Source organism: Lolium perenne, chromosome 1 (assembly GCF_019359855.2).
Source record: "Lolium perenne isolate Kyuss_39 chromosome 1, Kyuss_2.0, whole genome shotgun sequence".
In the NCBI taxonomy this organism is placed as follows: Eukaryota; Viridiplantae; Streptophyta; class Magnoliopsida; order Poales; family Poaceae; genus Lolium; species Lolium perenne.
Window position 1 is genome coordinate 69112879 of NC_067244.2, and position 24170 is coordinate 69137048.

General features: G+C 48.8%; 2 protein-coding genes across 2 annotated transcripts; one reads left to right on the forward strand and one right to left on the reverse strand.

Moving 5' to 3' along the window:
- Positions 1 to 14711: 14711 nt before the first annotated feature.
- On the forward strand, positions 14712 to 15122 carry LOC139832430 (uncharacterized). The gene has a single exon (XM_071822192.1). The coding sequence runs from the start codon at positions 14712 to 14714 to the stop codon at positions 15120 to 15122; it is 411 nt and encodes a 136-aa protein (XP_071678293.1).
- A 3953-nt stretch (positions 15123 to 19075) lies between these two features.
- Positions 19076 to 23872, reverse strand: LOC127296432 (proline-rich receptor-like protein kinase PERK15). Its single transcript, XM_051326504.2, has 8 exons — positions 23126 to 23872; positions 22029 to 22577; positions 21438 to 21524; positions 21295 to 21365; positions 20930 to 21006; positions 20492 to 20639; positions 19885 to 20046; positions 19076 to 19614 (listed from the first exon to the last, which is right to left on the reverse strand). Exons 1-8 carry the CDS (start codon positions 23697 to 23699, stop codon positions 19294 to 19296), a joined length of 1989 nt encoding a protein of 662 aa, XP_051182464.1. The 5' UTR covers positions 23700 to 23872; the 3' UTR covers positions 19076 to 19293.
- Between the last annotated feature and the right edge of the window lie 298 nt (positions 23873 to 24170).

Consider the following 24170-nt stretch of genomic DNA (forward strand, 5'->3'; position numbering starts at 1 on the left):
GAGGTGGTCTGGTTCGCCGTCAATCTCTGCAGGGCTTCCGCGGCGGCGATCTTGCAATTGGCCCTTCTCCGGCGTGAATCAGATGAACGGTGGGGTGGTGGAGTGGTTGTGAGAGGTGGGGAGTCTGGTGGTGTGCTCAGATCGACGAAGGGAGAGCTCTATTTATAGCAACGCGAGTGTCTTTGCGGGCAGGGAAGAAGTCGACACGCGTGCGGCGTCTCCGGCGAGCTGTCGAGCTAGGCGGCGATGCTGTCGGGTTCTCCTCGTCCAGGCGAAGCTAGAGGTGGTGTTGGCACGGTCGGGCGGCGTGGTATGGCGTAGGATTGTGTCCGTGTCTGCCGCGCCCGTGGCGGACCAGGGTTGGCTTCTCCGGCGACGGCGGGTGCGGGTCGTGGTCGAGGGCGTGTCCAACGGCGTCGCGGTGTCACGGTGAGGCTCAAGGTGTTCGCAGGGGGTCCAGGGGCTGCGTGAGCGCGTGGGATGGCGCGTGTGCTGAGCGTGTCCACGCGCGACACGAGCGGCATACTGGCGGTCCTGGGCGTGTGCTGGGCGCGCGCGTTCGAGGCGTTGTCGTCGTCCTCGTCAACCGGGCGGTGCTAGGCGGCGCTAGGGTGGCACGGTGGTGAGCTTGGGCACCAGGGCCGATGGGGAGATGAAGGAGAGAAGAGGGAGAAGAACATGGCCGGCATGGGCCGGCATGGCCATGTCTTTGCTTGCTCTCTCTCTCTCCCAAGGGTTTCTATGCAGCACTTAGGGTTAGAGGGGGCCAGGGGACAAGGTAGAATAGCTTTGGTTTAGATTAGGGTAGTTTAGGTGGTATAGAACACTATTTGCAATAGTGGCAAATAGTGCCATAATTTGGAAATTACAAATTTGTCTAAATTTGAAATAATTCAAAAGGTGAAACCTTTTGAAATGTGAGTGTTGATATAAGTTGTATTTGACCAGAGGTGAATTGAGGTGGTGGTGGAATTTTTAGAATTCAAACATTTGAAAAATTGGCTAAGTGGGGAATGTTGCATATGTGAGAAAGTTGGAACTTTGGATGAGCCTTGCTCATGATCAAGGATGAATTTGGCATGATGATCTTCACCAAAGTTGTTCACCTTGATGTTGACTTTGAAATTGTGCAAAGAGTTAGCAAGAGTTGGTTTGGGAAAAATGAATGGCAAGGGCTCAAAGTGGTGATCAGACTAGAATTGTCAAAATTGACCATTATCATATGTGAGTGGGATTTGTGTTTGAAATCCATTTGAATTGTGAATCTTTGATTCCAAAAGTTGTAGTAAGTGTTTAATAACATTACTCAACTAATGGTGAAGACCAAATAGGTCTAGGATCAAAATTTATAAAAATGACATAGGGCATATGTGAGGGTTTTCTAGGGTTTTCCATTTAATGAAATTTCTTCCTCTTTGATTTATTTGGTTGGTGATCTTCATATGATCACACTAGGGTTTTAGAGCATATCAAATACAAGTAATAACAATCATCATGGCATATCACTCAAATGCACAAGTCCTATGCATGGTACTATATGCAAAAAGAAAAGTTTTTGTTGGTTTGAAATTTTGCTTTCTGGAATTCTCTAACTTTCTTTTTATTGAAATTTGGGGTGTTACAGAGTGGCACGTTCCCTTGTCGATCTGCGAGGTTCAGTAGCTATCTCGTTTGAAGTTTCATGATCATTATTATTAGCTTCCTCTGTTGCCGGTGTAGGCGGCACAGGAACATCTTCCGGTACTGCGCTACTCTGATCAACGAGCAGAGATTCTTCAATCTCATCGAGTTCTACTTTTCTTCCAGTCACTTCTTTAGTGAGAAATTCTTTCTCAAGAAAGGTTCCGTTCTTAGCAACAAAGATCTTGCCTTCGGATCTGTGATAGAAAGTGTACCCTATAGTTTCCTTAGGGTATCCTATGAAGACGCATTTCTCCGCTTTGGGTTCTAGCTTGTCCGGTTGTAACTTTTTTACATAGGCTTCGCAACCCCAAACTTTTAGGAACGACAGCTTAGGTTTCTTATTAAACCATAATTCATACGGTGTCGTTTCAACGGATTTTGATGGTGCTCTATTTAAAGTGAATGCGGCTGTCTCTAATGCATAACTCCAAAATGATAAAGGTAAATCAGTAAGAGACATCATAGAACGAACCATATCTAAGAGAGTTCGATTACGACGTTCGGACACACCGTTTCGTTGAGGTGTTCCCGGCGGTGTCAATTGTGAAAGTATTCCGCATTTCTTTAAATGCATGCCAAACTCATAACTCAGATATTCACCTCCGCGATCAGATCGTAGAAATTTAATCTTCTTGTTACGTTGATTTTCTACTTCACTTTGGAATTCCTTAAACTTCTCAAAAGTTTCGGATTTATGTTTCATGAAATAGATATACCCATATCTACTCAGATCATCTGTGAAGGTTAGAACATAACGATAACCACCGCGCGATGCTACACTCATTGGTCCGCACACATCGGTATGTATGATTTCCAATAAGTCAGTAGCTCGCTTCATAATACCAGAGAATGGAGTCTTAGTCATTTTTCCCATTAGACATGCTTCGCATCTATCAAGTGACTCAAAGTCAAGTGATTCAAGTAACCCATCGGTATGGAGTTTCTTCATGCGTTTCACTCCAATATGACCAAGGCAGCAGTGCCACATATAAGTAGAATTATCATTCAATTTAATTCGCTTAGCATCAATGTTATGTATATGTGTATCACTACTATCGAGATCTAACAGAAATAAGCCATTCTTTTCAGGTGCTTGACCATAAAAGATATTATTCATAAAAATAGAACAACCATTATTCTCAGACTTGAATGAATAACCGTCTTGCATTAAACAAGATCCAGATATAATGTTCATGCTCAACGCGGGTACAAAATAACAATTATTGAGGCTTAAAACTAATCCCGAAGGTAGATGTAGAGGAAGTGTGCCGACAACGATCACATCGACTTTGGATCCATTTCCAACGCGCATGGTCACTTCATCCTTTAGTAGTCTTCGTTTATTCTTTAGTTCCTGTTTCGAGTTACAAATATGAGCAACCGAACCAGTATCAAATACCCAGGTACTAGTACGAGAACCAGAAAGATAAACATCTATAACATGTATATCAGATATACCTTCTTTTTTTTCTTGACAAGGCCGCTCTTCAGATCCGCCAAATACTTGGAGCAATTACGCTTCCAGTGTCCCTTCTCCTTGCAGTAATAGCACTCAGCATCAGGCTTAGGGCCAGTCTTAGGTTTCACAGGAGGCGTGGCAGCTTTCTTGCCACTCTTCTTGTTCTTGCCTTTAGACTTGCCCTGTTTCTTGAAACTGGTGGTCTTTTTGACCATCAACACTTGGTGCTCTTTCTTAATTTCAATCTCAGCAGATTTCAGCATGGAGAAAAGTTCAGGTAACTCTTTATTCATGTTCTGCATATTGTAGTTCATCACAAAGTTCTTGTAACTAGGTGGCAGTGATTGAAGGACACGATTAATCCTCAGTCTATTAGGAATCACTATTCCCAAGTCACTGAGTTTCTTCGCATGCCCGGTCATGGCGAGCATGTGCTCACTAAGGGAGCTGCCTTCTTCCATCATGCAGCTGAAGAAGTGTTTCGATGCTTCATAGCATTCCACGACCGCATGAGTCTCAAATATAGTCTTCAACTCATTGATTAACTCATGTGGATCGTGGTGCTCAAAACGTTTTTGAAGATCGGCTTCGGTGCATAAGATGGCACAGAACTTGAGAGTACCGAGTTTTCCGAGTTGCGTAAACAGCTTTTACTTCATCGGTTTCAGTTTCTGCAGGAGGGTCACCTAGCGGTGCATCAAGCACATATTGCAGATTTCCGCCATTGAGGAAAATCCTCACATGACGGAACCAGTCGGTGAAGTTGCTACCGTTGCTCTTAATCTTTTCTTTCTCTAGGAACTGGTTAAAATTGATTGAGGACGCCATATCTACAACATATTTGCAATAGTTTAGACTAATGTTTATGACAAATTGAGTTCAAATTTTAATTCAGTATCATTAAAAACTAGGTGAACTCCCACTCAAAACAATATCCCTCGCATTGTCTTAGTGATCACACGAACCAAATCCACCACACCAAGTCCGATCATCATGAGACAACATGTAACTTCAATGGCGAACACTCAAAGTGTTCATCATATCAATCATATGATTCATGCTCTACCTTTCGGTATCACGTGTTCCGAGACCATGTCTGTACATGCTAGGCTAGTCAAGGCCACCTTAGTATCCGCATGTGCAAAACTGGCTTGCACCCGTTGTATGCACTTGTTGATTCTATCACACCCGATCATCACGAGATGCTTCGAAACGACAAATCTTGGCAACGGTGCTACTAAGGATGAACACTTTATTATCTTGAGATTTTAGTGAGAGGGATCATCTTATAATGCTACCGTCGCGATCTAAGCAAAATAAGATGCATAAAAGGATTAACATCACATGCAGTTCATATGTGATATGATATGGCCCTTTTGTCTTTGCGCCTTTGATCTTCATCTCCAAAGCACGAACATGATCTCCATCATCAACGGGCATGATCTCCATCATCGTCGGCGAAGCACCAAGGTCAATGGCGCCGTCTTCATGATTGTCCTCCATGTAGCAACTATTACAACTACTTTGAAATACTACTCAACATGAAATTTAAAGACAACCATAAGGCTCCTGCCGGTTGCCACAATACAATAATGATCATCTCATACATAGTCATCATCACATTATGGCCATATCACATCACCAAACCCTGCAAAAACAAGTTAGACGTTCTCTAATTTGGTTTGCATATTTTACGTGGTTTAGGGTTTTCGAGTGAGATCCAATCTACCTACGAACATGAACCACAACGGTGATACTAGTGTTGTCAATAGAAGAGTAAATTGAATCTTTACTATAGTAGGAGAGACAGACACCCGCAAAGCCTCTTATGCAATACTAGTTGCATGTCGAACGAGGAACAAGTCTCATGAACGCGGTCATGTAAAGTTAGTCCGAGCCGCTTCATCCCACTATGCCATAAAGATGCAAAGTACTCAACTAAAGATAACAAGAGCATCAACGCCCACAAAACCATTGTGTTCTACTCGTGCAACCATCTATGCATAGACACGGCTCTGATACCACTGTAGGACAACGTTGCATAGAAAACAAAAAATTTCCTACCGCGAACACGAAATCCAAGCCAAGATGCAATCTAGAAGACGGTAGCAACGAGGGGATTATCGAGTCTCACCCTTGAAGAGATTTCAAAGCCTACAAGATGAGGCTCTTGTTGCTGCGGTAGACGTTCACTTGCCGCTTGCAAAAGCGCGTAGAAGATCTTGATCACGGCGCCACGAGCAGGGCAGCACCTCCGTGCTCGGTCACACGTTCGGTTGTTGATGAAGGCGACGTCCACCTCCCGTTCCGGCGGGCAGCGGAAGTAGTAGCTCCTCTTGAATCCGACTGACACGACGGCGTGGTGTCGGTGGCGGTGGAGAACTCCGGCGGAGCTTCGCTAAAGCACGCGGGAGCTATGGAGGAGAGGGCGGCTAGGGTTTGGGAGGGTGGCCGGCCACTCAAGGGGGCGGCCGGGTTGTGGTCTTGGGGTGGCCGGCCCCCTCCCCTTGGCCCCTCATTATATAGGTGGAAGCCCCAAGTGTTGGACTACAAGTCTCCGAATAAGACCCGAACCCAAAACCTTCCATGTGATAGGGAAACCTACCCAAGGTGGGAATCCCACTTGGGTGGGATTCCCCCCTTCCATGTGGGGGGGTGGCCGGCCCCCATAGGGGGAGTCCACTTGGGACTCCTCCCCCACTAGGGTTGGCCGGCCATGGAGGTGGAATCCCTCCGGGACTCCACCTTCCTTGGTGGTTTCTTCCGGACTTTTTTAGAACCTTCTAGAACCTTCCATAGAACCTTCCGCATCATTTTAATTCACATAAAATGACATCCTATATATGAATCTTATTCTAGGACCATTAGGAACTCCTCGTGATGTCGGGGATCTCATCCGGGACTCCGAACAAATATTCGAACTCCATTCCATATTCAAGTTCTACCATTTCAACATCCAACTTTAAGTGTGTCACCCTACGGTTCGCGAACTATGCGGACATGGTTGAGTACTCACTCCGACCAATAACCAATAGCGGGATCTGGAGATCCATAATGGCTCCCACATATTCAACGATGACTTTAGTGATCGAATGAACCATTCACATACAATACCAATTCCCTTTGTCACGTGATATTTTACTTGTCCGAGGTTTGATCTTCGGTATCACTCTATACCTTGTTCAACCTCGTCTCCTGACAAGTACTCTTTACTCGTACCATGGTATGTGGTCTCTTATGAACTTATTCATATGCTTGCAAGACATTAGACGACATTCCACCGAGAGGGCCCAGAGTATATCTATCCGTCATCGGGATGGACAAATCCCACTGTTGATCCATATGCCTCAACTCATACTTTCCGGATACTTAATCCCACCTTTATAACCACCCATTTACGCAGTGGCGTTTGGTGTAATCAAAGTACCTTTCCGATATAAGTGATACATGATCTCATGGTCATAAGGACTAGGTAACTATGTATCGAAAGCTTATAGCAAATAACTTAATGACGAGATCTTATGCTACGCTTAATTGGGTGTGTCCATTACATCATTCATATAATGATATAACCTTGTTATTAATAACATCCAATGTTCATGATTATGAAACTAATCATCCATTAATCAACAAGCTAGTTTAAGAGGCATACTAGGGACTTTCTTGTTGTCTACATATCACACATGTACTAATGTTTCGGTTAATACAATTATAGCATGGTATATAAACATTTATCATAAACATAAAGATATATATAATAACCACTTTTATTATTGCCTCTTGGGTATATCTCCAACAGGTCGGAGACGGCGAGGAGTGGAGTCCTCTGTTCATCCCTTTCAATAAAGCTCGGGAGCCAGATGCCAAATCGCAATGATCTGAGGATCCCTTCAATCCCCTTTTGTGGTCGTGGTGATAGATAAGGGGGAGAAGAGGGATCCAAAGATCATCGAGTTGGAGTTCGGCAGGGAGAAGACGAGTGTGCGCTTCGCACGTTGGGAGCTGCTGTTCTCGGAGTTCACCAGCGTCGGCCATGGCTCGCCGGCGCTATCTTCGGCGTTTTGAGCCACTCCAAGCCGACCTCTTCGTCGGCTATCTATCCTCTGAGTGAGGATCTTCCCCGACCCCGCCTCAGGAACCAACGCTATCGACGCCCCAAGTGGCAACGTCCCCGGCGGCGACGATGGTGCCTGAAGGTGGAGGTCCCAGACCGGTGGCGGCGACTGAGGACTCGATTGCGTTTTTCCAAATTTCTTCAGGGTCCTGGTTGTAATATTCGAGGCCTGCTTTTCATCTTCTTTTTCTTAGGGGGCCTGCCTATAAAATGTACTGTCGGTGTTGACTAATGAAAGCTTCCTGACCCTTTGGGGTCTCTCCTGGTTCAAAAAAAAAATGCACTATGTCTATAAGACAAATGCTTTTTTGGGGGTCTTGGGTTACTTGTAAAAAACTACCAACCATAAGGGCAGTTGGTTCAGGTGGCTTTTCAAACCTAGCCTAAGTAATTGTAGAAAATAAAAATGACAAAAGATGGTGAAGCTGATCGAATAAAAATGACAAAAAAAATATCGCTAGATTTATCTTCACATGTAGTTTAATAATATACTCCACATGTAGTTTATTTTGGAGTAGTAATTTGATATCACATATATCGGCGTAAAAGTTTAATCAAATATAAAAATATTTAACTTTAAAAAAATAAAAACATAGATCGCTTATAAGTAGGGAAGCGCTGGGCGTCCCCCGGGGGATAAACCTCCCGATCCCCCGGGTCTAGAGCCGTTTGATCCAACCTAACGGACCACGCTTATCCATTGGATTAGATCAGGTCCAGGTACAACCGAACAAGTCTTCACAATCCCATGTGGGTGGACCCCACCAACCACGTCACCACACGAAAAATCTCATTTCGCCTTCCAGCTCACTCCTCGCCAACATCAACTCCCCTGCTCCTCGTTGCAGTACTGCTGTAAGAACCCCGCCGCCGCCACTCCAAAAAATTCCTCCGGCGAAGTCATCTGAGGGGCTCCCTCAGAAGCACCTCACACAAAGAGAACTCGCAGCACCTCCACCTTCCACGGCAGCATCATTCCCACCCCCTTTAGAAGCAGCCAGTTCGGAGCACCGTCGCCTCCCATGGGAGCAACGCCACCGTCGCCGGAGATTACGTCAACTTAGCAGTTCGCAGCAACGCCAGTGGCCAGAGGTAGCAGACTCGGTTGCCGATTGTAGCAGCGCCCATGGCCACTTGTAGCAACGGCGGTCAGCGGCGTAGCAACGCCAGTGGCCGCATGTAGCAGAGTCGGTTGCCGCTTGTAGCGGCGCCCATGGCCGCTTGTAGCAACGGCGGTCAGGGGAGGGAGCCTCGCATCAACGACGATGGCCGCATGTAGCAGAGTCGGTCGCTGCTTGTAGCGGCGCCCATGGCCACATGTAGCAATGGCGGTCAGCGGCGGCAGCCTTGCGGCAACGCCGGTGTCCACATGTAGCAACGGTGGCGCCGGGTTTGCAGCACCGCCGGCCTCCATTGGTAGCACCCGCGGACTCCCTTGTTAGCACCACTGGCTCCCCTTTGCAGCACTACCTTCCCTTGAAGTACAGCCGTCCTACGTTCGCAGCTCCGTCTTCGACAGGTCGGAGCACCTTGTTCCAACTTCTGTGGCCTGGAGGTGATGCATGGTGGAGGAGCAGCGGCAGGCAGAGGCGCATAACCAGAGGCAGCAGGAGGTGAGCGCGTGCGGGCGTCCGCGAGCAGACGAATCTCGGCCGTCAGCGTCGGTTGTCGGAGCAGAGGCGGCGGACCATGGTGTCGGCGGTGAACGAGGAGAGGACATCTGGGCGAGGCGGCGGCCAGTAGGGCGTTGTGCTTTGGGGGAAGAGTGGAGATGCTGTGGGGAGGAAAGAGGTGCGGTGAGGATAAGGCTCTCCTTGTTTTCCACGGAGAGAGTACAGGGATGGGAAGGAAGAAGATGCATCGTGCGTGGGGTCCACGGAAGATAAGGTAGCGATATTTTCTCCCGCTCGGTTCAGTGGGGCCTACCCATGTGCGTGCGAGCCACTAGTCCATTAGGCAGCGCGTACGTGGCAGGAGGCGGACGATAGAAGCTTTGATCCCCCGGCTGATCAACAGCGTTTCCCTTATAAGTATTGGCCAGCAAAATCTGGTCAATGCTTAAAAGTCCAAGACACCTCATGCATCGGTACAGATCAAGCGAAGCTAGCGTCGAGTGAGCGCTTGCAGTGAGCAATAGCGTTCTCGATCCCGTCCTGCAGCTGGAGCACCGAGTCGTCGCTTCGTCGCGGTGGTGCCGCGCCGACGGAGGAGCGGCTGCTTCTGGTGCGCTTGACGATCGAGGTTTTAGACCTTCCAGCGGCCGAGAGGTCCGGTCCATCGCCACGGCGGCGGCGCGCGAGGGCCGTGATCTTGCTCAGGTACTTTACCACCGCTTTCAGTCGGACGCGCCGGTCGACGCCGGACATCACGCGCAGTCCCAGCTCCGGCGCGGGCGCAGCGTCGACTTTGCCCTTGACCAGTGACCGGCTCTGTTCCTGCGGTGGCGACGCACCACGGCTCTCGACGGGCTTCTCCGGCGGCTTCCGCAGCTTGTGCAAAATTCGACGGAGCCTGCCCGCCAGGCCGAGCGCCAGCGTCTTCCGTCCCGTCTCCACGGCGCCGTGGGCAGCTTCGTCATCGTGCACCGCCTGCAATTCCTGGGCCACCACTTCGTCATCATCACTGTAAAAATCAAGCAACACCTCAACCATCTGCAGATCCTCAGCACCTTCCAAAGATGAGTCATCGTCGCCGCTCAGCGGGAGCTCTAGGTCAAAGAACGCCGCGACCGCCTCCTGTTCGACGCCGACGTCTCCCTCGCCTTGCCCGCCGTCATGGCACGGTGGCGCTCCCGGCTCCTTTGCATAGGCTGCACTCTGGTTCTGGCCGTGCAAATCCTTGATGAGGCTGCCTAATTCCATTGTGTCAATCCAGAGTCCAGCCTCTAGAGGGCTAAGGAGAAAGATAAGCACAAGATAGACTGCTAGTCGTACCTCGGTGGAAAGAATGGAGACACTTGACCATTGACGGGTCAAAGATGATACGCGATGGTGGAGGGAGATATATGCTGGCATCGGCATTAATTCCGTTCTTCGTACAAATATCAATTTTGATACACATCAATGGTGTAGATAGACAAAATATATATCCAATATCTGAAATGGAAGAGATAAAGATCTTTATTTTTAATACGTATGAGTCAAAACTTTAACAGCCGGAAATCTCAATACTCCTTTTAAAGAAAAGATCACTGCCATGTTTGATATTTGTAATGACCAGGTAATCTCAGTGGCTGCCATGGCTAGCAGGAGATGTAAGAGCATGTCTAACAGGCCCCGTATTTTTTCACCCCGTAAAACCCGAGTAGAGGGCCCTGTATCCGGATTTCACCGGCCGAAAACTCGGACGAGCTAGCAGAACCCGTATCCCCACCCCGTAAAACAGATATTCTGTTTTACGGGGTGGGGATACGGGTTCTGCTAGCTCGTCCGAGTTTTCGGCCCCTCAAAACAGGGTTTTAGACAGCAATTTGCACAACAATTTCACATCAAACATAGCACATCCAAAATATATGATGCATAATTCATAGTTTTAACATCACAACGCGATCATAGGCAATGTTCAAGCCACGGAAGTTCCCAAATGTGATCAACCATCAAGGGATCCATCGCCACCGGAGCCACCGCTCGCCGGAGACTCACCTTGATCACGAGCTTGACGCGCAGCCATCTTCCTCGCAATGATGTCCGCCTTGGTCTCCTTCCACCACACCAGCTGATCCTCGTCCATGCCGTCCGTGCGCATCATCATGATTTCCCTCTCCTCGGCCAAGAGCTCCTTCATGGCCTTGGCTTCTTTGGCTTTGATCATCTTCATGTCAAGCTCCTTCCTTGCTTGCACCTTGGCAAGCTTCACCTCACTCTTCTTGTCGGTGATGAGGAGCTTGGTCTCCAACGTCTTCATCGTCAATGCCTCCTTGGACTTCATGAGTTGATCCAACTTCTCCCGGAAGCTAGCTGCTTCAAGTTCTACCTTGACCCTCTCCTTGGCCTTCTTGTTGCCCTCGGGTTTGCCGGTGTTTCTCCCCCTCATGTCCTCCGCTTCATCATCCATGGTGATAAGTGCCTCCTTCTTGCACTTTGGCTCGTTGTCCCGCAACTTCCATTTAGGAAGATGTTGTAGGATGGAAAAGCAATGTTCAAATTGAAATTCCTTGTTCTTTGAGCCGGCCATGTCCTTGTACCTACCTTGAGCATACTTGGGCTGCACAACAATAGTATGAGGAGATGTTTCCACATCATGAACACATAATATGGATAGCTCGTGATATTTCACATCATCAACACAAGGAAAACTTACGTAGTCCTCCGGCACGCATCCACTAGGAGGGTTGTCGGCCACTTGATCCATGGCAGCACTCCAACGAGAACAAGCCGGCTTGATGATGTTCCATCGGCCTTCAAGGGAGCGGTAGGATCTGTCCGCCATGCTCTTCGTGCGAGGCTTCAGCTGGTGGTACTGATCCTCAATGCGCTGCCAATAGCGCTTGCCGCCTTGGTCCACTCCGGTGCACGCATCCATCCCCACCTTGCTCCAAGCACGGACCAAGATGACGTCCTCGATCTCGCTGTAGTTCGCCGTGCGTGGCTTCGGCGTCGACGAAGAACCGGCGGCAGCCGGATCAACCTCAACCACCTCCTCGTCACCCTCATCCTCCTCCTCATCATCAAAGTCTACAACATTGCACTCCCCATCGAATGCACCGATACCGGCGTCCAAATTCACCGCGGAATCGTTGAGCATGTCCAAGTACGATGTTGTGGACTCAACATCGAACACCTTGTCTACGTCGATGGTGGTTGGCGGCGGCGCGGGCGGCGCGGGCAGCGCAACGGCCGGAACGGACGGAGGAGGGGTCGTGACCTTGGAGGCCGGCGGAGGCGCGAGGCCGATGCGGCTGATTGCCTTGGTCCGCACCTTGGCCGGCGCCACGCCCCTCGGCCCGGCGGCCTTGGTCTTCACCCGGCCCGTCTTCTTGGCAGCCGGCGGCGCTTCGCCCGGTGAATCGGCGGCCGCCGCCGGTGCTTCGAAGAATTGCTTCGGGATCCTCTTCCTCTTCGACGGGATGGTGGAGGCGATCATGGCCGACACGACGCCGGCGGCCGGCGGACCTCCGACGGGGACATCAACCACCGCGCCCGAAGGAGGTGTACCGCCGGCGGTAGGCGGCTCTTGCGGACGGTCCATGGCGGCCGGATCCGGGCGGGAATGGCGCGGGGGAGGAGATCGGGCGGCGGCGGCGGCAGTTGGCTTCAGCGAAATGCTTCCCGCGCAGTGGAGTGGGCGATAGTGGTTTCGCCCACTATCCCCGCTCCCACCCCGCACAAGTAGGGGGCGAGGACCCGCCCCGTACTCGAAAACAGCAAAAAACGATTCGGGAGCCGTTTTTACGGGGCGTGCTAGACGGCCGGGTAGAGCCGAAACCCTCAAATCGGCGGTTATTATACGGGTTTGCCCCTTTTACGGGGTCTGTTAGACCTGCTCTAATGTGGCCTCCAGGAGATGGCTAGATGTTGATCTGTAGGAACAATACAGGGAGTTGCAAGACATGTTGGCCAGAACAGATGTTACTAATCGAACTGACAGGCCAAGATGCAAATGGAACAATTCTGAAAAAATTCTGTGAAGTCAATGTATCAGAAGTTGTGAGAGAGTGGGGTGGACAGAACGTTTAAACACATGTGGAAAACAAAAATATCTCTGAAAATTAAAATATGGTTCTCGCTCATATGGCATGATGCAATAGCTACAAAAGACAATATGAACATATGACAAAGAGAAAATGGGTTGTAAATACCAAGTGTCAGTTTTTTCATGAACAGCAAAGTATGTATAAATGGTTGACGCGCAGATAACCATAGGAGCACACACTCCCAGTTTTCTGGTGGATTCTCCAATATATTCCAGCGGTATAAATGTGCAGATCACTGCACTTTGCATCTGTCCGCTGGACAATTTGGAAGCTCAAAAATCGAGCTTGCTTTGAAAAGAAATCTTATTGACTCTCTTGTTGATCTGATTTGCTATACTTGTGCTTTTATTAAACAAAAATATTGGACAGGCTCGTATGGTGCAACCGTGCAAGTGAGCAGGAGCTGCCGACAAATGGAGCCGATATTATGCAAAGGAATGCAATAGAAGATGTGGTCGAGAGATTGGATCGCTATGATGCTTGCCACCTCCTCCTCCCGCGTTATCCTCAACGGGGAGGTAGGACCCCGCTTCCTGCACCGCCGTGGCCTCCGGCAGGGGGACCCCCTCTCCCCGCTCCTCTTCATCTTGGCCATCGAGCCGCTGCACCGTCTTTTCGACATCGCCACTGTCGCCGGGCTCCTCTTGCCATTGCGAGGCCGCAAGGCGCGTCTTCGCTGCTCCCTCTACGCGGACGATGCCGCCGTCTTCCTCAACCCGGTCCGGGCCGAGATGGAGCATGTGCATGCCATCTTACAGCGTTTCGGAAACGCTTCCGGGTTACACGTCAACCTGGCAAAAAGCACCGTCTTCGGGATCCGCTGCCAGGACTTGGACCTCGCCTCGATCTCTTCGCCGCTTGGCGCGCCCGTGGGCTCCTTCCCCTGCCGTTACCTGGGCCTGCCCCTGAGTTTCCGCCGGCCGCGACGCGTGGACTTCCAGCCGCTGCTTGACAAGCTCGGCAGCCGTCTCGCCCGGTGGAAGCTTCGCCTCTTTTCGCACGCTGGACGGCTGGCCCTTCTCAAGGCCGTCCTGTCCGCCCTCCCGACCTACCTCTTCTCCGCTTTCGCGCCTCCCGCTTGGCTTGTGAAAGCGGTTGATAGGATTCGTCGTGCTTGGCTCTGGGCGGCCGATGTTACTTGCACGGGTGGACGCTGCAAGGTCGCCTGGGGTCGTGTTTGCCGCCCACGGGATCTTGGAGGCCTCGGCGTCCTGGACCTTGTTCGCTTCAGCCGTGCGCTTCGGTTACGCTGGCTCTGGCTTCAGCGTACGCAGCCGGAGCGACCCTGGGTTGGCCTCCCGGTCCCATGCGACGACTCGGATCGAGATCTATTTGCTGCTGCCACCTCGGCCGACATCGGAGACGGTGCCTCAGCTAGTTTCTGGCACGACTCCTGGCTCTTCGGTGCTTCGCCTAGAGCCCTAGCCCCCGCCCTCTACTGCCTCTCCAGACGCAAGCACCGCTGCGTTCGGGATGCCTTGCGGGGAGGTGCCTGGGTTCAAGACCTGCGCTCGCGTGTCTCTGCCCATCTGCTGGAGTCCTTCGTGGCCCTTCGCGCCCTCATTGAGCTGGTCGTACTGTCCCCGGACATGCGCGACAAGTTCACCTGGCGCTTCACTCCGGATGGTCGCTACTCGGCCTCCTCCGCGTAGCGCCTCCAGTTTGCGGGCTCCGTGCAGACAGCCTTCATCCAGCTCATCTGGAAGCCCTGGGCTACTCCGCGCTGTCGTCTCTTTGCTTGGCTCTTTGTCCAGAACAGGCTTATGACGGCCGACAGGCTGCTTGCTCGAGGATGGCCAAATGGGTACTTCTGTCCGCTTTGCATACGGAACCTCGAGACCGCGACACACCTCTTCATCGAGTGCCCGCTCTCGCGGCAGGTTTGGGCCGGGGTGGCAATCATGGCCACGGCCCCATCCCTCGCTCCCTCCTCCTGGGGGAACCACCACAGGTCCATCGATTGGATGGCCGGCTTGTCTGAGGGGCTGCCTTCCCTGGAGGCATCCCGTGTCCGTTCCTGGACGCTCCTGGTCCTCTGGCACTTATGGCTTGAGAGAAACGCCCGCGTCTTCACAGCCTCCCCCTCTCCGGTCCGCTCCCTGCTGGCTCGGATCACCGACGAGGCGGCTGCTTGGGACTTGGCGGGTGCGAAGATCTCCGTAGCTCGCGAGTAGTCCGCTTTCTCTTTTAGCTGTGGTGGACCCCCTTTCCACCACCTTGTTTGCTCGGCGCGGCGTCTGTGCCGTGGCCGCAGCCGCTGTAGTTCGGTTGTAATCTCTTCTTCTATTAATATATCGAGCAGCTCACCTGCCGAATTCTCAAAAAAAATCTGATCTTCATCCTAACCAAGCTCTGCTTGACGCGCCAACTGCTGCACCACCTCCCGATGAAGATGAAGGAGATGGTCCGCATGGGGTTCTCCCTTGAAGACAAGTCTGATGTCGTGTGTTGCAAGCCTTCCTTTCGGTTTGGGTATCCAGGAATGCTTTTGGACTGCTGATCTGATGGCCATTATCGGTGGTGTGGTTGTGGTTCAGTTTTTGTGTGATTTAAAAGAAAAAAGCTTATGTCTGTAAGTTTTGGCGCTCCTGAAAAAATCTAGCAGTAGTGGTGCGCGGAGCCTTCCTTTTCGTTCAGTAGCTTTGTGTAAGTACTTCGAAGATGCCTGGACTTGGACAGCTGCTGTTCACCTGACAGTGGAACCCTGCCCTGTTATGGGGATTGTATAAAAAAAAGGGTTTTGCTAGTTCTCAGATAATTTAGTTTTCAGTTGAGTCATACAACATAATATGTGCATCGTGATTCGTGCTTGAAAAACAACTGAAATTTCTTAGTTGCAAGTGAAGTTGTAATTAAAAAAAGCTTTCGAATTGTTACATTTGCTTCATGATTTGTGTTAATCATGAGAAACTTGATGGTATCATATTAAATTAATTCTGAATGAAAAGAACTGACACCAAAAAAAGTGGATCTCACGTAGGGATGGCCCCCATCCCCATTTAACAATCATTTAACAATCGGGGAACCTTTTTTCCACCCCATCCCCATCGGGTTCGGGCGGGGATCGGGTTCCACATCAATGCAAAATTCAAATGATCTTCACGATCTTACATTTTTTACACAAAAAATGAGAAACTTTTTAACATATAGTTGGTAAAATGACAATATATTAGTATCATATGTTAAATACTATTGAAATGTACTACACCAAACACAAATATTACAACATATTTCATATAAATAATATACAAACTTATATGTATATATAATTATAGCAGGGGGTAGCGGGGAACGGGGATGAAACTGTTGATCATCTGTTTCTTCATTGTCCTTTGCAAAAATTGTTTGGCGGATGATATTCTTTACATATATTTTTCGAACCATGCAAGAGCCTTGCATGTATTAATATAGAAGGGAGAAACCCACCGAAGTGGTTAAAGTCTTACAGAACAAACAGACAGAGCCAGCAAAGAGGCCACGACCACAAACTGGAGCTACAAACAGGTGAGAAGAGGAAAAACACACGCAGTCTAACACTGGGTAGAAACAAACGACCCACACTAGCTAGTAAGCTAAGCCACGTTCCAGCCTTTATCTTTTAAAAAACTAGATTGATGATCGGCTTCTAAGCAAAGCAGGACACAGGTACGCCAAAACATCCATGATGCCAGCACCACATGGAACTGAATCTAGCACCATTAGCTCTGTCCATGTTGGCTCAACCGGGATGCCACCATTTCCGCATCATCAGATTCGAAAGAGGACGACCTTTCCTACTGACTTGAAACGACATAGACTAGCCTTCCTCAAGAAGGAAACGACCTGCACTAGCAATCGCCCATTGTTTTGCCTCCGCTTTTATCTGCTCAAGAAGGATGTTTGTTGGCCTGTAAACTTTCTCAAAAACCCTGTTATTCCTTTCTCTCCATACTGACCATGTAATCAACATAGCAAGTGTGTCTAATCTTTTTCTATTCTTCCCTGTGAGTGAATTTCTTGCCAGTTGCCACCATTCCTGCAGTGAGTCATCAGTAGCGGGAGCAGTATTTTGCAGATTCGCCCATTGAAGCATCTTATTCCAAATGATATTTACGACCACACATCCCATGAAGAGATGTTGCATATTTTCCTCCGCAGAATTACAAAACACACATTTCTCATTATATGGGAGACTGCGTTTCGCCAAACGATCAGCAGTCAAGACCCTTTTACGTATGAAGAGCCATGCTGCAATCTTGCATCGAAGCGGAGCCCAAGATTTCCAAATTGCAGAGGCAGACTCCCATCCAATCTTAGTTTTGAAATGAGCCATGTAGACTGACTTACTTGAGAATGAACCACTTGCCTCCCACGACCAGGTCCACTTGTCCTCTTCTTGTGGATTAAGATGAATGGAGTTACACTCTTCCCAAATAGCAAGCACCTGTATGAAGGTGTCAATTGTGATTGGTTTTTTTAATATCTTCAATCCATCTTCCGTGATCAAGCGCTTGTGCAACTGTTCTTTTAGCTTTGACCTCTGGATTAATAACAAGGAAGACCTCCGGCGCAATATCTTCAATTGTCCTTCCATTAATCCATTTATCTGTCCAAAAATAAATTCTTTCTCCGTTGCCCAAGATTACACTTGCAGCAGCATTAAAAATATGCCTGATCTTCTCATCCATCGGGCCAGCAAGATCATTCCACGACTTTCTCGCATCTGCTCTAAGATTCCATGCCCAGCGAGTTTGAAAGGCAGTACTCATTTTCTCCAAATCCATGATCCCAAGCCCCCCTAATGGTTTAGGGTGACACACAGTCTGCCAGTTCACTAAGCACTTTCCCCCTGCAACGACTTCTGTTCCTTTCCATAAAAACGCTCTCCGGATCTTGTCTATGGCTTTAAAAACCCACGGAGGTGGGTCCAAGGAGAGCAAATGAAAAATTGTGATGGCACTTAAAACTGATTGCACTAAGATGAGTCTTCCTCCTTTTGTCAGCATATGCGTCTTCAAAGACGCAAGCCTATTTCTGATTTTATCTATTAAAGCTTGAAAGTCTTCCTTTCTTGCTTTTTTGAGGTGAAGAGGAAGTCCCAGATATATTATTGGGAAATTCACAATCTGGCAGTTGAGAATGTCCCAGATATATTATTCTTTACATATAATATTCCACCTCCTTCCAATGTGGAACCCGTTCTCCTTATCTCTCTTAAGGAGGCATCATAACCGTTCGATGCGAATGTCGATCAGCGGTTGACACGTGTCGGACTTCTTGAACTGATATTGGGTTGCCAACACACTCATTATTGGATTTGTAGGTCATGTGATGGTTTCAGATTTTTTTGATATATGGTTTTATCAGATCTTTAATAAAATTTATATAAAAGCTACTATGCATATGCAAATGCCGGGTTCTCAACCTCGTTTTCGAAAAAGAAAAAAAGTTTTTCCCACCACAAAAGAGATCTTCCCATTTTCTCTAAAATAAAAGAAATCTTCCCGTTTACTAACAGTCCAACCATCCTTGGCAGGTCGGACAAGCTATCCAACAAGGACAACGACAATCAGGCTAGTTCACTCACTGCCTTCGTCAGTCATGAACTAACCGTCAGACGGGATGATTCAAGTACAAGATGCCACACCGGGAGAGGCCTCAGCTGAAAGAGAGGGGGGCGAGGGAGCTACCGGCCAGACCCAGGAACGGTTAGCTTTACAGCCTGGATCAACAAATCCAATCTTGACATCTTGTACAACTCGAGACTTGACACCTTGTGCTACTCAACACCCCACCGCAAAACCTCACACCTGCTTTGCGTTGCGTTGGCTTCCTTCCAATCCTGGGACCTGGAGCTGGACGAGGGTCACGCGTCGCCAACCCTCCCTGGAAACGCCCCGCCGTGAGCTGTCCAGGCGTCCATGTTCCGTGCTTCCAAAGAACAGCGCACGAGATTTGGCTTGCAAGACAACTCACCAGTTGTGATCCTACTCCTGCCCAGCACATATTCCATTCACATGCGAGGAGAACAAGATAAGATACCCACCCCATAATGGCATCAGTTGGTAATTGGTGTTCATGGTTTCTGGACAGTTCAAATTGCTCGGTGAAAAAACATCGAGGCACGTGACAACAACTCAACCATGGGTTATGACAGTCAATTATCTCTTTGAATTACATAGCAAACCGTGGTGGGCTTCAACAACATACCAAAGAATCAAGGAATGCAACTACTAGAAAGCTATACTTGGTCAAACATGAGTTCCTCGCACACAAGTCAGCAACTTTGATCATATAAATTCAGCCGGACTTTACAAATTGCATCAACAAAATGTCAAAAAGTAGAAAGAAGGAAGATGAGTTCCCTCACGACGGTCCGCTGTATCCTGAACTGTAGCCACTGTGGCCAGTTCTCTTCACCATCCCCGTCTCGATTTCCTGGGTTTGTTGGCCCTCGCTGCTTGATGCAGATGCTACCTGACCGTACTCGCTGGTCGGTGCGCTGTATTGGCTGCTCGTGTAGTCGTTAGTTGTAAAGGCCATCTTCTTGAACTTCTTCATGTCTTCGTTGTACTGACCAGAGTCATAGTCAGAACTGCTGTAGGATCCGAAGAAGCGGCTATGGCCAGGCCGAACACCTTCATTAAGATCTTCCAAAGACACGTCACCTTCCAAGGCCCGGACAACCTGAGCACCATAACCAATATGAGACAACTAAACAACCAAGTGAATATACTCCAATAATAAGTGCAGGTGTTTTAGTTCAAAGTCGAGCTAATTAACTAAAACACCGACACTTATTATCGATCGGAAGGAGTAGCACATGATTCTCACTTGTCACCACGGTACTAACGGGTTAAAAGGATCTACAATGCCGAGATTTTAAATTGATTTTGACAGGTGAAAACACATTTATGTAACTTGCAGAGGTTTAAGGCCTACTGAACGTAAGGTTACCTGACTCATTCGTGGGCGACGGCGTGCAGAATGGCGTACACATGCAGCCGCACATGCTATCATTCTGGCAATCTCATTAGGATTGAAATCCTTCCCCAGCCGAGCATCCACTAACTCTTCGTAGTTACCATCCTCAAGTGCTCGCATCAGCAGGGGTCTTGCCTGGAAATGGTCAGATATGTTACTCACTGACAACATATGTTCAACAGAAGGCAAGATCGCCTCAAAGGACAAAAGGGAATGAAGTATATAAACTGGCTACAGTTAAAAAGACGCGCATAGACCATTGCTTTGTCAAAAATGGCTCAATGATCAATATAGTTTCATGAATTTATTAACATATAATGCTCAAAACTAACAATAAAAGTTACTTCTTGAAGACCATGACAAATCAGAGTTAAAATAATGTAAGATTCATTTGAACATAAGTACGCACATAAGAACAAGTGCTCAGGTAGAGCTTTATATAAAAACAAAGGTGTAAAAATGATCATATAACCCGAAAAAGGTACCTTATTGACATGGATACAAAAAAAACTAAAATACTTTTCTGATTTATCTAATCAAAGTATCATGAGTAACACAAATAAGCTATTACGAAACTTACCCAGTCAACCAAGCTGTCATCCATATACGTCTGGTTTGAATCAACAGGCCGACGCCCAGTTATCAGCTCAAGAAGCATCACTCCAAAAGAGAAGACGTCTGACTTCTCAGTGAGCTTGCCAGAAGACGCATATTCTGGTGCTAGATACCTAATGCCATGAAAATAGGTCTCAGCAGTCAGCATACAATAATTACTACTGTAACAAAGGAAAAAAATGTTGATCTAACAATGTTCCTAGCTAAAATGCTGAAACAATGTAAATGATGCAAAATTATTGCATAAAAAAATTTAGGCGTATCAAGCTAGTCGGAATAGAGTCAATGGTGTCCACATGCTCTTGAAAATTTCAATCATGGCGTTGGGCATATATGCAGCATGTGTACTTGACATATAACACGAAAATAAAGTGGCACAGTAAAAATTTAGGCTAATGCATACCCAAAAGTGCCCATTACTCTTGTCGAAACATGAGTGTTGTTCTCAGAAGTGAATTTCGCTAGACCAAAATCCGCAACCTGCACAGAGGATTACAATTAGTTCCAACTATGGAAAATTTTGATTAAGAGTTTTCAAGTTAGGTAAACTTTAAGTCGGTATCTACAAATCCACATCAATAAACAACTTAAGATGGCATTTCAAGTTTCAAATGGTAAGTACACAAATATAATTGCACCACATGTTTACTGCAAAAGGTGGTAAATGCTAAATTAAGTAAATGGTTACAGAAATGATATTTAACTTGTACATAGGAATGCCACAATAGGAAGGAAGCAGAAATGGATAGTAGGTTTTTTTAAACCTACCTTAGCTTCAAATTTGAAGTCAAGAAGAATGTTTGATGACTTTATATCACGATGTATGATCTTAGGATGGCCTGTAAATTATGGAAACAAACATTATTATATGTAAACTCATAAAGGGAAGGTACTCATGGATGTAAACTCACAGTCTTCATGAATATATGCTAAACCCTTGGCAGCACCAAGAGCAATCCTTAGTCTTATGGGCCACTCCAACACTGGACGGCCTTTTCCTGTGGAAGGTGAAAATCAGTCTTAACGATCGGCCACGGAACATAGGATGCATATGGCATATCAATTAGCATGTATCATAAAAGCATCAACGGTCAACAAAATTGTCGGAGATACAAAACTTAGTCCATGAACTTAACAACATAAGAAGGCATTTTACTGTGTGTTGTCATTTCAATCAAATACGAAGCAAAGTAACTTCAGCAAAATTGACTAGTGGAACTGAAACTTTTGAAGGGCTTTGATTCTACTTCGTTCTTTCCCCATACGATATATTAAGTTTCCATCATGATTTTACAAGCTACTAGTTACCATGGTAAGAAGAACAAGCCAGGAACAAATCAAACAGTTTCAGCTGTTCTCTAGTTTTAGCTTTAAAGTCAAAGGAGCTTTGTGAACATGATATATCCTAAAGTTTTCCATGATATCAGAGACAAAAAAGCAGACAATCAAACATGGAAAACAATGAATGAAGAAGATAGAATAAATGAGACAACAAGGCATACCATGTAAGTGGAATTCCAACGTGTTATTGGTGACAAACTCGTAGACAAGCAATCTCTTTCCTCCCGAGATGCAGTAACCAACCAGAGACACAAGGTGCTTGTGATGAACTCTGCTGATAATCTCGACCTCCGCCTGGAACTCGCGCTCTCCCTGGCCACTTCCAAGTTTCAATTGCTTCACAGCAATCTCTTTGCCGCTAGGCAGCACCCCTTTGTGAACATACCCGAAACCGCCTTGCCCGAGGAGATTAGCATCGGAGAACCCATCCGTCGCCCTCACCAGCTCTTCGTAAGTGAACGTGCTCTTCGAGCTGGAGAAGTTGAGGCCAGTGCCTGGGGACGGCGGAGGCAGGATCTCGCCACCCGAGTAGTTTGAACCTGATCCGCCGCTGCTGTTCATCATCGGGGGTGGAGGCGGCGTCGGCGTCTGCGGAGGACGGTTGGCGTATGCTGGAGGAGGTGACGGCTGCATCTTGATCACGTGATCAGGCGGAGGAGGAGGGGGGGCGTTTTGCTGCCAGCTCTGGTATTGTCCTCCATAATGATCCTCTGCAGTAAGACGAGAAGATTGCTAAGAAATGTGTTCCCCATTTTGCTTATAGGATTTCCGGATGCAACATATAAAATGACTTCTTGTCCTATCATCAGATGAATGAAAGGTTGGAGAAAATAAATGGCGACAGCACGACGCAGACAAGTGTGATGATGCCAGCATGCAATCATGTAGTTAACGCTACCAAGTAGCAGTAGATAGCCTATTTATTTTGAATGTGAGAAAAACACATGCTCCCAAGATAAGTGGTGACAATTGACAGGCATTAGTCGTAGTAAGTAAAACTTGAGCTGCAGCACTAGGTAACTTGAAATTATCGAGTGTTTTGTGAGCCCGTGAGGCACACGTCATCAAGAAACACGGCACATGCAGGTAGCATGCCTAACCCGTGCCTAAGCGCAGAAGAATCGGGGCCGAATTGCCGAGAATTCCAGCGGACGGGACCGCGACTAGCTTGCATCACACGACGCCCGCACGCCACAGATCTAGATCTAGACAGCGACAGCTAGTACTAGCAGCACTGGGAGGTGCAACGGGACACTACCTTTGTACTGCGGCGGAGGCGGCGGCGGGTATCCGTAGTGCGGCGGCGGTGGCTGGCGGCGTCGCTTCTTCCGGAGGCAGCAGAGGCAGATGAAGGTGGCGAGGAGGAGGAGCACGAAGCCGCCGACGGCGACGCCGACGACGAGTGACGTGGAGACGCTCGACCCGCCGCTGTTGCTGGACGGGGAGGGCGACTTCGGGGGCGCGGTGGAGTGGGTCGGCGCAGGCGGCGACCTTCCCCCGCCGTAGGACGGCGGGGACCTCCCGGCTGATGAGGGTGGGGAGGGCGTGTCGGAGGGAGGGGCGGGTGTGGCGGGCGCGTCCCCGCTGGGCGGCGAGGGGGAGGGCGCGGACGGGGTGGCCGGTGCCGGGGGCGTGGAGGACGGCGCGGGAGGGGAGGCGGAGGGGACTGCGGGCGGCGGGGCGGAGGCGGGCGCCGGCGGGGACGGGGCGGGGATCGCGGGAGGAGGAGCGGACGGAGTGGCGGGTGTGGCTGGGGGTGGCGCGGTGGCGTTGGCGGGGGGTGATGGTGGGGAAGTCGGGGCCGGCGCGGCTGTCGGCGACGGCGTCGACATCGGCCGCGCGGGTGGCGGCCGGCGCTGCGGAGCTAGGGTTGGTTGGTCCGGCCGGCCTCTTGCTTAGCGGTGAAGAATTGGGACGCTCGCTCCCGGTTTGAGATGGCGAGATCGGAGAAGGAAGAAAAGGTGAAGTCAGTAGTAGCAGGCAGCCGCAGTAGCCAGCGAGCAGTAGGGATGATAAAGAAGGCGATTGGAAATTGGGAGAGAGATGGCGAGCTCGCTCGGAAAGGGCGCGTTTGACAGCGGGGACGTGGTGGGGCCAGCCACCAGACCAGATGCGCGGCTCGACAGCGTCCGGCGGGACGCGGGAGCGGGGAGAACGTCCGACGTAATTTCACTGACATGTGAGCCGGCCTGTTATCCTAGGCCAGGTTGTCAGTGGCTCGTGTGAGGTGCACCGTTCGTCGCATGGGGAGTTTTTTAAAATTTTCTTATCTCCACCGCGTCGCTTTTTAGATAAACGCTTTT